Source organism: Electrophorus electricus, chromosome 3 (assembly GCF_013358815.1).
Source record: "Electrophorus electricus isolate fEleEle1 chromosome 3, fEleEle1.pri, whole genome shotgun sequence".
Taxonomy (NCBI): domain Eukaryota; kingdom Metazoa; phylum Chordata; class Actinopteri; order Gymnotiformes; family Gymnotidae; genus Electrophorus; species Electrophorus electricus.
The window spans coordinates 18,437,208-18,453,579 of record NC_049537.1 but is presented as its reverse complement, the minus strand read 5'-3'; the positions used below and the strand labels follow the sequence as shown (position 1 = coordinate 18,453,579).

The following is a 16,372-nucleotide window of genomic DNA, read 5'->3' as shown; positions in this document are numbered from 1 at the left end:
TCCAGACAAAGCTGAAACAGACTTGAATTTAAATGAGTAAAATGTAGCTGTTAAGCAAATCCAAATGGCCAAATTCTTTACTGAAGAAATTCTGAATCCTTTTAATTATGGATTTGGGAAAAAATCGAAGCCAGTTCCGTAGGATAACAAACAAACAGATCGCTTCCACGTCACGTTTTATGTGTTCAGTATACATATAATTCATACTGAGTATGGCAGCTAGATTTATGTCGAAATTACTTTTTGTAGACTGAGAAGGGCGATGCAGTCAATCTTGGAAAACTAGCAGACAAAATTAAACATGAATGGCATTGAGAAAGTCACAAAAATGGAAGTTGATATTGCGGTAAATATACACTAGAGGGAACATACAGGAGGCCCGACCCACGTCGCATTTATTTACAGTAAGACGTGTGTAAACTCTCCGCACTTGTATCGCTTTTTCGTTAAGATTCTTAGGCCTCCTTTTTCTTGAAATACTAACGACTGCAAATTGATTTTAAGGATGCACCCTTCTGTCGTCCGTTAACGTCTATGTGGCGTCTCTGTGAGAATATAATCTGAAATATAATGAAATATAATATGTAGCCGTATACCCTCAGTAATATAGAAATATATAGAAATTGGCACTGCGAAGGAACGTTGTTCATGTTTTATATTTTGTGGCGTATAAACATGACCTGCCCATGTATCCAACAACGCGTAATAAGGAAGGTGTGTGTGTGTGTGTGTGTGTGTGTGTGTGCGTGTGTGTGTGAGAGAGAGAGAGAGAGAGAGAGAGAGAGAGAGAGAGAGAGAGAGAGAGAGAGAGAGAGAGTAATATGCAATGGTAATTGGGTATTAAGCATTATCTAGTCCATCCTGAACTCGCTTGATGTATAAAAGGCCATTCAGCAGGCAATCGCGCTTTATTCAAATACAAAGCAACACTTTTTTAAACAAAAGTAAGATGGCTGACAAATAAAAATAACTTACATAGAATGCGTTTAACATTTAAAATCCATTAGAACTCTTTAATGTGGATGATCATAACGTGCGTTTGACAACGGTGATTTGGGGCAGCAGGGTGGCAAGATGACATGCATATTCTTATTTTCCCATAATCATTATTAAGAGTGAACCGCCTGTATCACTGGGGTTGAAAAGGAAACAGTCCTGTTATCCACAAATCAATAATATTTTGAGTATGAACAATTTAAAGTGCAATTTCATTGCAGTGTCTTTTCTGCGGTGTTAACGCATATCTTTACTTAGGACAGGGTAGGAGGGACAGACAGAAACTAGGAGTGTGAGCCAGGGAAAGAGTGAGAGTGTGTGAGAAAGAACAAGAGGAGCGCGAGAAAGAGGTGCGTAGCAAAGACGTCAACATAATTTTCAAAAGAAATTCGACGGTAAACATTCGCGGCAGTTTGTTTTTTTGCTCCTTACCGTGATTTGGGATACAACATGTCATGAGTCGGATGTATTTGATCTGTTTTAGTGGAGTGTGGGTTCAATGTTTCGCGCAAAGAAAACGAAAAGATTGGATGTTTGTGAGTTCGGTCAAGCTCTGTTTCCCTAATGCAATATTTAAGCGTTTAAAGTGAGCAAGGAGCTGAGTGAGACGATCAGCGAGAAACCGAAAGAGTCACCGCGGCAAAGTGAGAAGGACGGGCGTAAAAGTCCTCGGTCACAGTCAGTATGTTGTCCGGAGGCACAAGGTTTGGAAAGCAGGTCGAAGCTCACTCGTTAAAACTATATAGTACTTGAATGGCGATGGATCACCGCGTCCAGTCAAATACCACGACTGCATGAAGAACAAAGCGGGAGGAAAAGTGCTTCATGTGCGTAAAAAAGGCTACGCACCATATCATGGATAAAGCAAGGCTAAAAAAGGTATAATATTATAGATGTTATTTTAGAGAACGCTGTTTTAGAGTTGTTAGTCTATATGTAAAAAAAGTAATCCTCATATGTCGAGCGTGCAGCTTTAATCATTAAGACATGCATTGTTAACTATCGGCATATCATCGTTTTATCGAGTTTCTAACATATAATCAAAAACTGTTTCTCACAGTGTGTTTTATGTCATCTGCTTAAATCATAATTTGCAACAATGCGGTTGTATAACCTAATTTCTCATTCGGTGTGCAAATTTATAATTTAGACATTCTTATCAAATTTATCATTTGGACGACTTTCGTCATGTATCTATTTTTCATCTCGTTAAAGATCTATAAGGCGCAGCTTCTGTTTCCGCTCTGGCGGGCATATTTTGTGCTCACTACACTCCGAGCATCGCGCGGCTCCTTTATGACTGTTCATTCATACGGACACCCTTCCCCGTCTACCTTTTGAAGTTTTCCTGATCAGCTCGTTATCTGCATGCAGATGTCTAAGCCTGAAACTTTAATTGCCAGACTTAATACTGATTCCAGGCTACAACTCATCTCCTCTTCCGGTTAGTGGCATGTTTGCATATTGCGTTACTCAGTTTCTTGGATGATCGTTCGAACGCGCAAAAATCTGATTACTTGTACTCTGCAGTTTTAAGTTAATGCCAAATACTAGTAATATTTTCATTCCATTGACGATGCGCACTAATTTAGCTTACGAATGCACAGAAAATGCATATGCTAATAACTGAGAGAAATAACCTATAATGATGCACTGGGGAAAAGTGCTTCAGAGTATTTGACAGACTAGACATGTATGTCTATGTGTACCCTTATGCTTTAAAAATGTAACATTAGGCAGGCTATTTTGTCGTTTGTATGTTTCAACATAATTTAAATGAAGAGCAGTTTAACCTTATACGAACTGATAGGTGCGACAAAGCAGAACTTCAGTAACATTTTATGTTGTCCTAATGTTTATATATATATATATATATATATATATATATATATATATATATATATATATATATATATATATATATATATATTACATTGCCAGGATATTTTTGACTGTTTTTCATTTGCTGTTTGCTGTTACCCCCCCCCCCCCCCCCCCCCCCCGCTGCCTTCAGTATTATCTTTGGAGACTAGTGATTAATTCACCCCGATAAAGAAATTGATATACTACATTCCAACATAATAAGACAGTTGTTCCACAAGCGTCTGTCAGAACCAAACGAGGAACAAAGATTTTTCAGTTCTAACATAGGGACACCTGTGATGTGGTGTTCCATAGTAAATGCAATTTTAAACATAATAAGACAAAAATGAATAAAGCATTAAAGAAAAATAATTAAAAAAGCTAAAACAGAATGAGTCAAGTATGACAATGAATTCCTTGATGTTGAATTCCATAACATTCCATTGTAGAACTCTGGGTTGAAAAAAGTGATGTTTCTCATAATATACATTATGACCTTAAAAGTAACCCATAGGTATGTCTGAAATTTAAATAATCAAGCCTATAGTATTAGTAGTTAAACCTCAACTGTGTGTCTTGTGTCAACTCCTGATCCTGAAGCCTTGAGTATATTTCAAACCTCCGCATAGAGAGAAATAGCCTGTATCGATCATTTATTGCAGGTAGATGGACTAAATTATCCTCAAATCTCATTTCATTTGACAGGCAGCATTTGTCACTCTGTGCTCTGCAGACTGTCCTCCTGCCTGTCACCAGCTCCCCTCACTGTCTCATCTCATGGGATTTCTTTCCCCTGTCATGCTTCAGCTCGTGCCCATGTGAAATATGCATGTCCCATGTGGCACGTTTTCAGTATACCATGAGCAGGGACGAGTGCTTCAAATCACCCGAAGACTGGTACAGTGTGCAACCACACTGCGTATACAGAATATCTTTATAAGACATATCTTACTCCAACGCACCTGTATATGCAGCACTAAAGGTTTGTTCAGGCTTCTCTAGTAAATCTTTCATGTTGGCACTAGTTTTGTCATTGGAAATTCTAAAACTTTGTAGATTTTTTGGCTTTTTGTTTTTTGCATTTATTTATTGCAATAGATTTATCAATGGAGAAGATAATTATCGCATGATGGTGCTGAGTTTTGAATTTCTGAAACTTTATAAGCTTGGTGTGTGTGTGCTTGCCCTTTCAGTTATTGTTAGGTTTAGACACAACAATATTTATCACCAGTTATTGTCCTATCACTACAAAAAATAAAACAATACAACACAACAACATTACAGCATGGATTGTGTGTTTGTGTTGAAAAACATGGCAAAACCTTGCTTTTTCACATTGTGGTGACATTTTTTTTTTCAGAAAAATGCCACTTTTATTAAAAAAACCTAAAATAGACAAAAAAAAAAAAACCTTTTGGTTTCGGAAATTTAGATTAGTGTTAGATTTAGGTTAGAAATTATTTGCAGTAAAGGACACACCCACAAAAACAGTAATACAAGACCCTTTGTGTGTGTATGTGTGTGTGCTAGACTTGAAAGAGAAAGAAAAAAGAATTTTAAGGGCAAACCACCAGCCTGTGAGAAAACTGATTTCCCTCCTATCCCCTGGTTTTGTTTTCTCAGGTCCCGGGCTCCAGATGTCCCGTCCCCTGGAAGCATCCTGGGTGCAGGCCCATCAGAGTGTGACGGCGAGGCAGGACAGGAGGAGGCCTGGGCTTCTCACCGTCAACCCTGCCACGGAACTTTCATGCGGGCTTCAACTGGGCCAGACACCAAGAATAACAAGTCCTGCCATGCTCTGATATTCTAGCATGGATGGCGCCAGTCACAGAACCTGTGCCCTCTAATGAAACTACCACACCAAAGTGGAGGACTAGAAACTACAAAAGGACTACACCTCAACTTCCTGCTTTGTCCCATGAACTCTAAATTAATTTAATGTTTTAAAGGACTTCCTCTTCCACTGCTGGAATTATTAGTCCTCCCTCAGATTTTCAGTGTTTTGTTTTGTATTTTTTTTCTTTCACATTTTCTCTTTGTTTCCCACAATGGAGCTGAATGTGGGATTTTGGAATAATGACTGGACCTCATTTGTTCAGTTCTGGTTTACTGTGCTGCTCAGCCTGCATGTGCAGTTCAGCCCTGTTGCCTCCTGTCCTAAAGAGTGCCGCTGCGACAAAACATATGTTTACTGTAATGAAAAGAGTCTGACATCTGTTCCTCTGGGAGTGCAGGAGGGATACAAAACCCTCTTCCTCCACAACAACCAGATCAACAATGCTGGCTTCCCACTGGAGCTACACAATGTAGCTTCTGTGGAGTCAGTCTATCTGTATGGGAACCAGCTGGATGAGTTCCCCCTTAACTTGCCTAGGAATGTAAGGGTGCTTCACCTGCAGGAAAACAACATTCAGACCATTTCCAGGGCAGCTCTTGCCCAGCTACCTAAGCTGGAAGAGCTGCACCTTGACGACAACTCCATCTCCACTGTAGGCGTGGAGGAGGGCGCATTTCGGGAAGCAGTCAGCCTCAAGATCCTCTTTCTTACAAAGAATCACCTGAGCAGTGTCCCCATTGGATTACCAGCTGACCTACAGGAGCTGCGTTTGGATGAGAACCGAATTGCTGATGTAGACGAGGAGGCCTTTCAGAATGTCTCCAGCCTGCAGAGACTGCTGCTTGATGGCAACCTTCTAGAGGATGATGCAATTGCTCCTGGAACTTTCCTGAATTTGGGCAACCTGAAAGAGCTGTCTCTGTCCCGTAACTCTCTTACAAAACCCCCACCATTGCTTCCTGGAACATCCCTGACCAAACTCAACCTGCAGGAAAACCAGATGAAAGAGATCCCTGTGACAGCATTTTCCAACCTCAGAAAGCTGGAGAGGCTTGATATCTCCAGTAACTTGCTTCAGGCTCTGCCACAGGGAGTCTTTGATGGGCTGAGAAGCCTAATGCATCTCAATGTTCGGAACAACAACTGGCTCTGTGACTGTACAATTAAATGGGTTATTGCTTGGCTTAAGTCCCTACCTCCCTCTCTGAATGTCCGTGGCTTCACGTGCCACAAACCAGAGAGTGTGCGGGGCATGGTAATCCGAGAGCTCACACTGGATAACCTTGAGTGCCCACACAACACAGAGCTCCATCCACTTCCTACTCAGTTACCTTCATTGCCATCAACACATGACGGAACCACCAACCCTCCTAAAAGCACCCACATAACCACCATCTCACCCATGCCATTCTACCCACCCTCTCCTGGTCACACACCCCCAAGTCCTCATTTCCCCCCTGGCCCTTTTCCACCCTATGATGACCCATTGAAAATGTCCCTGTATGTATTGAACTCCACCTCCATAGAGGTAAACTGGGAGTCCTATTTTACTGTGGCTGCGTACAAAGTCACTTGGATCAAGAGGAGTCAGAATTTAATGACAGACATCAGTCACGAGAGGACAGTGCCAGGAAGCCAGCGGAGGCTTAGCCTCTTTAACCTAGATACCAAATCTGTCTACCGTATATGTGTGTATGTTCTGGACACTCTTAACAGCTACAGACCAGGAGAGGATACAATTTGTTCAGAGGTCAAGACTAAGTCAGTACCCAGCACCTCCAACAAGGTAGGAGAGTCAGAGCAGGCAGCCCAGCAGGACAGCACCTCCACGCTCTTGCTGGCTGGAGTGATAGGCGGGGTTGTGCTGGTTGTCTTGGTAACACTTCTCAGCCTGTTTTGCTGGCACATGCACAAAAAGAGCAGGTCGTCCTCGTCCAAATGGAAATATAATAGGGGCAGGAGAAAGGATGACTACTGTGAAGCTGGTACTAAAAAGGATAACTCCATCCTGGAAATGACTGAAACCAGCTTTCAGATAGTGTCACTGAACAATGAACAGCTCTTAAAGGGTGATTTCAGAATTCAGCCCATCTACACGACCAATGGAGGCATTGGATTCAGAGACTGCCACCATAGTAACAATAGCATCGCATACTGCAAAAGCAGCAATGTTCCCAGTGTGGACTTCTGCCACACGTGATACTACAACCATTTTCAAAATCTAGTGTGTGTGTGTGTGTGTGTGTGTGTATGTATGTGTATGTATATATATAATATATATATATATATATATATTACACAAACACACACCAACACACACACACACACACACACACACACACACACAGGTTGGCTCTACATGGTAATTTATACTGTGGATAATGAAATGTGTAATTTAGCAGTTTTTTTTTTTTTTCTTAGTAAATATGATATGGATGGTTTTGTAATTACTGGGCTTGCTATGGATTTGCTGAAGGCTGTTGGGGTGGTGTTTGTACAATCATGGCACATTGGGTGTCTACGGTACAGTCCAGGTCTCCTGGGCCTCATGAGTGTTAGCGTGCGCCTGGATATTTTGCTAACCACACGATCACAATATGCCCTTTGCTCTGAAATACAGCAACCCCTTCATTGAACAGTAGTTAACATAACACAGTGGTCATGAAAACTAAACACTGCTGATTAGTCTGCAGTGAAAAAAAAACGGTGCACAGTTTTTCTTTTTCATAAAGAAATGAAGTGCACTTTCTTAATGTGGCAGAGAGTGTAAGTAGTTGTTCAGGAAATGAGCTTTCGTGAAAGTCACATTGGAGGAGAAAATTTCACACTTTTCAACAGCCCAAAGCTCCTATATACCTATGTGAACAATGCTGAATGAGCTAGTGAGAATGAAAGAATTGCTCAACAGTGCAGCAGGGAAAGTGTTTTTTTCTTCTTTTTTTTTTTGCTTGCTGCCACCAGAGGGCAGTTGAGGGCATCTTGAGGACATCTTTTCACTACAGAAACATAATTCTCAACATCACACAACTGATCCACTTCGTCTGTTTCTTGATGGTCTTAGGTCTTTATGATGTCAGTCAATACACATGCACTGATTTTGCCTTTTTCTTTCTGAACAGCATTTAACTCTGTGGGCTCACACGGTTGATCCTTAAGGTTGAAATATTCAGGAGATACTTAATTTAGACTGACACAGTCCATATGTCTCGCTTCTGTGTCCTCTAATTACCCTTCCTAATTATTTTGAAAGATTTACAGATTAAGCTAGAGCAGTATATACATATCTTTCTTGCTCTTTCTATCGCTTTATGACAGCTTTCAGATATCTGGTCATTATGAGCACTCTACAGGTATAGCATGTACCCTGACATAAATAGCTCAGCCCTTTCTTTCTGTTTTCCTGATCACAAGGTATTTCTTCAGATAGTGTAATGAATTGAGGGCCCCAACAAAGGCTACTTAAACCCTTGAAACTGGCACATGCCAGAGTTCTGAGCTCTCTCTGCCTTCAGATCCCTGCATGAGTGCAATTAAAACTATTTTTAATGCTGTGCTGGCTTTCTAAACCGGGACGCCTAGTTAGGAATTCTGGCTTACCAATGGAGAAGTCTTTATTATGGACTACTACACATACACTTTATTTGCTCTGACAAAATTTTATTTTGTGGGCCAAGTTCAAAGAGTCCTCCCTCCCTAATTCCTCACATCCCCTCACTCATAATCCTTGGTTCAATAAGGAAGTTGAAGTATGCAGATTTTAGTTTTCTTGAGTCAGGAGTACTGAGGAAGAGGGGAAAGACAATCGACAGCTTTAACTCTTTTCTGGATGATGATGTAATAATTCAAATAAATAATTCCATGGAAATGTAGTAAACTTAACTCATAAACTAGAAGACTTGTATGAACAGACTTGGATTATTATGGATATGGGAACTGTACATCTTAACAGTGCAGGCTTGACCTGTCTACGTGTTAACCCAGGAGAATTGTCCCAGTAGAATTGTCATGAGGCTGAAACATATGTTTATCTCTGTGGAAAAGGGCTGCTGGATGTCCTAGGCCATCAAAGTCTTTCATGCTTTATGCAACCTCATTGTACAGCGCACCATCATCTCCTAAGATAGCCCTAGGACAAAAAAAGACCTTTATTGTGTTTCTTGTTTAAAGCCTTTTAACTGATAGGCTTTCCATTAACTATTCATCCCAAAGTCCCGCAGCTGCCATAAAGCTTAAAGTCCCCCTAACTCTTGCTGACAGAAGTACATTTGTGAACACAAAAGCCCAGACACATTTAGACATTGGGATAGGCATCTGGGAATGGATGCAGTGGTGGGAATTTGAATAAATAACTGGAGTTAATCCATTGGTCACATAAATCTATACTATGGCTTTCTCCAGTAGCTTTTGACAATGAGCAGACTAATGGCATTCTAAGTGGAGCAAATTATTCTAGATGTGTCCTCACCACATGGAACTGAAGTGCCCAGGCTGAGTCTAGACTGTATGTGGTTGCCAGGAAGATTTTTTAAATTTCATGGAACAATTTCATGATGGAGGTGAACAGGTTTGTGCTCAGCTTCATCTACAGCAGGGCAGTATTTCGCCATGGTTAGTTTAGAGAGTGTCAGACCACTTTGTGGCTTGAAGACGGGGACCTGGTGATAACAGCATTCGTTACAGATGCTGGAACAAAGAACAGAATGGGAATCACACAGACTCAGAATGGCAGTTAACGCTGACAGCTAGTGAGACAATAAAAGATGACATTAGTGAAAGGACAGCGTTCAGCATAGTAATGAGTCAGACTGACTCACTGACTGGTTCTGTGAAGTGTACATTGTTCTGTGTTCTGATGAGCTGATAAACACAGTAGTGCTTCTGTGACTGCATTTCTCAGTAGGGATTGTAAAGTTTTGGCTTGTGTCTGCATTCAGCACATAGTCAACCATTTTCATCAATAGGCACATTAACTCAGATGGGAATAATTACAGTTAATGGTGGTCAAGTCTATTTAGACCAAACCCTATTACAAATGATGCTGAAAACATTTAAGACCTTTCAGAGCATGTAGATCTCTACTCTTTGTGAAAAAGGTTCATGCCTCTTAAAGTGTTGCAAATATCTATAATTGCCAATTATTTAATTTTGATAAAGGGCACTTGCTTGATTAGCTTTGCTTAATAAGATGAAGATCACATTGATTAGGTTTCTCTGTGATAGGAGACTATAAAGGCCTCTGAGCACATCTGTGGTCATGTTAATACTGGCAAACTGAGAAGAAGCCATAACATGTTTGAGCAGATATAATTTCTTACAGTCAGCCTGATTTCAACATTTATCTATAGTGACAGTTCCTTCACTCCATTGCATTTTCAGTTTGTCTTTTTGTGCTGTGTTTTGGTTGTAGACTGGATTAATTGGATGATCCAGGGAGATACATAGGAACCAAAGCAACACTTTATTCTCTTTATTTTGCATTGCAAATAGTTTGTCATTGTCCCATGTATGTGCCTTGAAATGAACCTACAATGTAGTCCTTGAAACCTTTAATGTTTTTGCACAAACTGTACATAGATGAGTGAAACTTTTTTTGAAAATAAAGGACATGTTGAATTTGAATCATTACTGAACATTGTGAGTTTGAAGTGTTTACATTCTTGACAATGGACAGTCAAATTGCAAATAATCTATATATATTTGCATCAATGTTCTTATGAATATAATTTCATGTAATTAAGTTTAATAATTTGCAAAGTCCAAAGAGTCATGTAATTTCATACCTCTTTTAAAGTGACATAACAATACAAGTGATTTGATTTGATTTTGATTTGATGTGACAGAAGTATCCAGTGAAATTTCAGAATGCATTTTCAGTCTTGGTCATTAATTTATCATTTTATTCACATAAACATCTGGGTAGCCCCATTGTTACCTCACTTGGGAGTTCACTGTCTACTTAAAAAATTATTACACAAATACAACAATGCAGTGGACTGTCTAACTTTAAATGTGAACTGCTGATTTGATTTTTCCTTTGGTCCAATTTATAATAGAAGGGCTGATGATTTAAATCTTTGAGAAAAGTGTATTTGTTTGGAATGATTTTGAGTAGAATTTTAATGATGCAGTACATGTTGAATGTACTGTTGAAACCTAGCTACATCTTGGAACCTGTACAACCAAAATGCTCTTTCTCATTGGTGAGCTATGATAAAAATAAAAAATTAAAAACATATCCTAAAACTAAAAGGCGAAGTCAAAACTGGATATTTATTCTTTAAAAAATTCTGAACAATATTGACATGGACTTGTTAAATTGTCTGGGGTGCTGCAGGGTTCATGGTAGGTACCCAAACTTTTAAGCTTGTGAGTCACATGTCTTCTGTGGTTGTAACAGTGTTCCCAGAGGGCACCTTAATGTCCAAAACTCACAGATATCTTGTTAACATAGCCAGGACAGATAGGAAGGCAGCAGGGCAGTGTAAATGTCCTGCAGATTGGTTGGATGACATTTAGCACAGAACACATTTTCTGAAACAGGATGAGAAAAATAACTTTGTCCCAAAACTCTCGAGGCATTTTCTGTACTTTTTAGGAAACTGTAACCTGGCAATTTTGTTCCTGCAGCTTGCCAGTATTTTCTGTGCCTTGTGGTTAACCCTCTGAGGTCAGGCTGATGTATTCCTTTCCTTAGGGTAGCATTTGACCCATATATACTTATCCTGGATAGTGTTTTTATTTCAGTTTTTCTTTATGACATTGGCCATTTATTGTTGTGGTCTTTAATGGTATGACGGATTGGTTATGATTGCTAAGTCACCAGTCATGTCTGGTTTCTTAGAAATGTACAAAACCTTCAATTTTGATGCATGTAAAATTTTGTCAATGTCTCTGATTAATTTTTTCTATTTTTTCAGGCTCATGATGGCCTGCTTTAGTGGCAGTTGCACTGTTTGGGGCCTTATGTTAAAACTAACAAATTCATTCAGATGCAAATTACAAATCTAGATTTTCTTCTAATAATTTTTCTAACTCTCTTATGAATTAAATAGTGAGGCAATGACAAACATCTGGGTAAGTAAATGAGGGCCATTTCATGTATAAAAAGGGCTGTAATTCCTGTATGGGTCACTCCATATATAGATGTAAACACCCTCAAATTGAAGCTGACATTCTATAGTGTGACATCATATTCATTGTTTCCTTTCATATCCAGTGTATAAAGCGCAAAGACAATACAACAAAAATTGACACTGTTTCTTATAGATAGCACTGTATGTGATGATTTTTACGAGTTAATAGATACATCATAACAGATTGCTTATGTTTTATGATATCAGCTAGTACAGTTCATGCTGAGGTATCAAAGATGTTTAATTCAGCAGTGTAATATTAATCTAGGATTCTGGCTCCTTTAAACATACTGTGAATGCATTGACACTGTTTATCTTCCCATCAGCAGCAGAGATTTAGAGTTCATATATGCATGCAGGTAGAGAGTGCGTTTCTCCTTGCTAGAAGGTCTCTGATGGTCCATCCTCTCCTCTCTCAGTGATAGATAAACCAGCTTTACATGTACAGGTTGTTTAAATAGAAGCACTTAGTTGCATAGTTTGGTAAAAACTGTAGCAAATGAGCTTTATGTATGTACAAACTGTGATTAGGAAATCTTTCTACAACTCAATTTTGAGGAAACACAGAACTGAAATATGAAAAGGGAGAAAATCTTAGCATTTTGTGTAATAGTAATAGTATTTATTTCGAATTTTCAACTGGCCTGCTCCTACATTACTCTTAGAAATAAACATTTTGACGTGTTCTCACTGCAACTCCATTATCAGCTTTTGTATTTGAGAACATGGGGTTTCTGAAATGGATGATTTACTGAGACTCCCCAGGATTATGCTCCTACATTGCGAGTCAGCAATCAAACTTAGATTTAATTCTCTCTGGGATACCATTAGTGTGTGTGTATGATTGTATGATTGAGAAAGTAAATGAGTGGGAATGAGAGGACATGTGAGAATGTATGAGGGTGTGTGGAGGTCAGTGTAATTGTATGGTATGTCTGTGATTATTGGACAGAGCTATTTTACCCATTAGCATTAAAGGAGCTTTTCATCGATGGATTGAGATTGCCTTGTTTTTTTTTTAAAAAAAACAACATTTATTCTTCTTTGAAAGAATGTTTTTCATTTTATTTCAGGAATTAATGAGGTTCTAATGGTGGACTCAATGCACTCTGTGTGGAGAAGGAATGCATATTTACACACCCAGTGAATGAGGCTGGGAAGACCATGCATGCATGGCTCATTGCCTGCTCACACTTCAGCTCAAATGCTCAGCTAAAGTCAAACAGAATTAAACATGCATCACAAACAATTTGAATTCATATCTGAATCTCTTCAGCAGCTAAGTCTGACTAACAGATGTCACTAACAGCTACAAAGCTCTGTGATGCATACGAGATCAGGACATAAAACAGTACTCTCATCATGACTGATCCATGTCTTTTGACTTGTGCTAACACAAGTAAATACACAACTGTGTGTATTTTATGCTTATTTGAAGTGTATTATATGCTTATTTATGCTGTGTTTTGCAGGCATTAACCACACCATATCTAAAACTACAAACACATCTATGACCAGGGTTTGGTCTCACCTAAGATACTACACTTGAAATTAATGTTGCGTTTTATTTGTCTTGTCTTTTGTCCCTTGAATGTTTCCTTCAAATACCATATAAAATGTTCTGGAAAATGGATGAGCATTTATCCAAGCTAATAATTTTTCCATGTCTCAAATTATGTTAAAAGGTACTTTTTTGTGTCACTGTTTTGTTTAAGAGGAGTTTACTTTTTTTCAGGACTCCCCAGTCATGGGATGAAGCGGTATCCTGTCAGCACATCCCCCTTGCCTGTCCCCATGGTCCAGCTGTAACCTGGTCTTCTCTTAGTCTAATGCCCACAGATTTCAAAGCCAAATTAATTGCAAAAAAATGGAAACAAATTTGAAGGTTGTGCTCAAAATAAAAACTGAAGCAGATCCTGACAGAAACAAATTGAAAAGAAAACAAAATTAGCTAAAAAAAAGTGCAAGTACATAAGTAATACCATCACAGATGAGTACTGTGTATAAAAGTACTGACTACTTTTGCTTTTCAAGATGGCTGTCTAAAACTAGACTTTGGAGTGTCTTTAGTTGTTTTTCATTAGTAAAGGCCCATAAAATTACAGAATTAGATAACAACAGTGTTTGTTCCTCACAGAGCACATTAGACTTCATATTTGAGAGTATGCAGTGCTTGATCTCATTTTGTTCTTTGATTAAGACACACATGGTTGAGTCTAATTTTCACAGGTCACTGCTGCTATATTAAAGAATCTTTAGTTCTAATGAAGGGAAATGATTTTTATTTCTAACTAAATAGTGGAGAAGCATTCTCTTTTGTCCTGTGCCTGGATGTAGCGCATTATATTTAAACAATTTAGAATAGTTCAACAGATATGAAGTTGATATATTTCTCAAATAGAGATACTATTTTTCTTTTTAATCTTTTTTAGCACATAATTAACCAGGACACCAGGTGTAATTATATAAAGAATTAATTTAAGCATAAAGGGTCTCATGCAAAACTACTCATACAAACCAATCCATCCTTAAATTCTTTGTACAAACGATTTAAAAGCATTTCACCAATTTTGATGTATTTATGATTTTCTCTTAGGCTTGAAAAATCACAGCTGCTCCTGACAGGTCAAGTACAGCTGTTTCTCAAATAAAAACACTATGGCCTGTTTGAATGTATCTGAATGTATCTGATTTATCTCTTTCATTATCTTAAAATCTAAAAAAAATGTAACAATGTCTGTTCATGTTGCTCTTTTTTATCCAGACTGCATTTCTGTGAACAATTCTTATGGAAAATAGGGCAGCGTGCTGACCATTGTAAAGCATTTTTAGGCTGTTAAATATGTAAATTCAAGGTTCTCATGACCAATTTGTTTATGTGGTTATTTACAAAAATTTGCTGTGGTTACAAGTAATTGCAAACAATAGTACAAAAATGTACCAACAAACTTCCTCTGCATTCAATAATTATCCCAAATGGGCAGAAACATAAGAACATATGAAAGACAACATGTGATATGATAGGGACTCAATCCTCAGCAGTGTACTACACAATAAACCATGACATAACTGTGAATTTCTTTTGAGCTCTTAGCATAACATATATCAACAGTGCTAAGATATATCAGGTACCAAATAACAAATTCCAGAACTAACAGTATTTTTTTCATCACTTTTGTCATCTCCTTCCAAATTTGACTAATAAAAAAATCTATTAAAATACACTGTGATGAATGATCATTAATGTGACATCTAGCATCAATTTATATTCAAACAAGTCGGACTTTCCAGTACTGAACTGGATATGAATAACTGTGAGTGGGGTGGGCTATTGGAGTGCTAGAGGGTCAAAGGTCAATTTCTCCTGAGGAATTGGCCAGACCGCAGCTGATGTCCAATAGTGATGAATAGTGAGGGGAGAAGAATCTCTCCCATATCCAGCTGGGGAGTGTATAAGGCAGTAGGCCTACTTAAGGTGTTGTGCTCACATTTATATTCACACAGCTGCTCCTTAGATTGGAACCATTCTGCTTTCACCGCACTCATGAAGAACTATGTGTCTGAACAGGAGTGCAACCGAAAGATTCCCTCTGACATGTTGCTCTCAGAATTGAGCACTGGCTGAACAATTTGCATATAATATCAAAGCTCAGTGCATTTTTCCAACTTTCCTACTCAATTCTGTCTTCTTTGGAAATTAGGTGTGCACGTTTCTTTAATGAGCTACAGAAAATTGTTATCTGTTAAGAGGATAACTGGGTAGTTTTAGTCCACATATTTTTATTCCTTTTTATGCTACTCCTCAGCTCAGAACCCAAGTTTGCAAGGATATATATTTTGAGGACAAATACAGCCCTGGAAAAGATGGTAGCCATTCCATTCCATTGAAGAATTCTGAACCAAGTCTTATTTAAGAAGCAGTGTGAATGACTAGTGGAGAGCATGCCAAGATAACTGAAAGCTGTGATTGAAAAATCAGGGTTATTCCACTCCATAATATTATTCCATCCCATAATATTGATTTTTGAACTCATTCTGATTTAAAACATGGTAATCCATTACTGAAGGGTGTGGTTTAGAAGGCTACAGGACACCTACATAGTATTTACAAATGCTTATGCTTATATAACAAGTATAAGCTGTCATAAAAGCTGCTTGTTTCAGCTTTGATGTAAAGTTGACATAATAACTATTCCCAACTTTGGTGATATTACCGTGTGTCATGACGATTTATAGTATGTAATAACAGCATGTTATCACAACTGACTTAGCAGCTCAGCGTTTTTTTTTTTTTTGTTTTTTTGTATTTATGTAAAGTAACATAATGCTATTATACAGCTCACTAAGTGAGGATGTTGTTAAAATGTAACAAAAGTGAGTACTTCAAAGATATGCGCTGTAGTATCTCCTGTACTGTCATAACAATGACATGAAAAACAGCAGTGTAACAGATATTTAAGTGAGGTTTTTGACACTGACTGTTTTATACTTTAATTACAGATTTCATGAATGTTATTTTGCCTCATATGAGTTCCATTTGGGT

General features: G+C 38.4%; 1 protein-coding gene across 1 annotated transcript; it reads left to right on the top strand.

The window, feature by feature from the left end:
• The first annotated feature begins 1,255 nt into the window (after positions 1 to 1,255).
• On the top strand, positions 1,256 to 6,972 carry flrt2 (fibronectin leucine rich transmembrane protein 2). Its single transcript, XM_027000811.2, has 2 exons — positions 1,256 to 1,875; positions 4,483 to 6,972. Exon 2 carries the CDS (start codon positions 4,908 to 4,910, stop codon positions 6,894 to 6,896), a length of 1,989 nt encoding a protein of 662 aa, XP_026856612.2. The 5' UTR covers positions 1,256 to 1,875; positions 4,483 to 4,907; the 3' UTR covers positions 6,897 to 6,972.
• Positions 6,973 to 16,372: the final 9,400 nt, after the last annotated feature.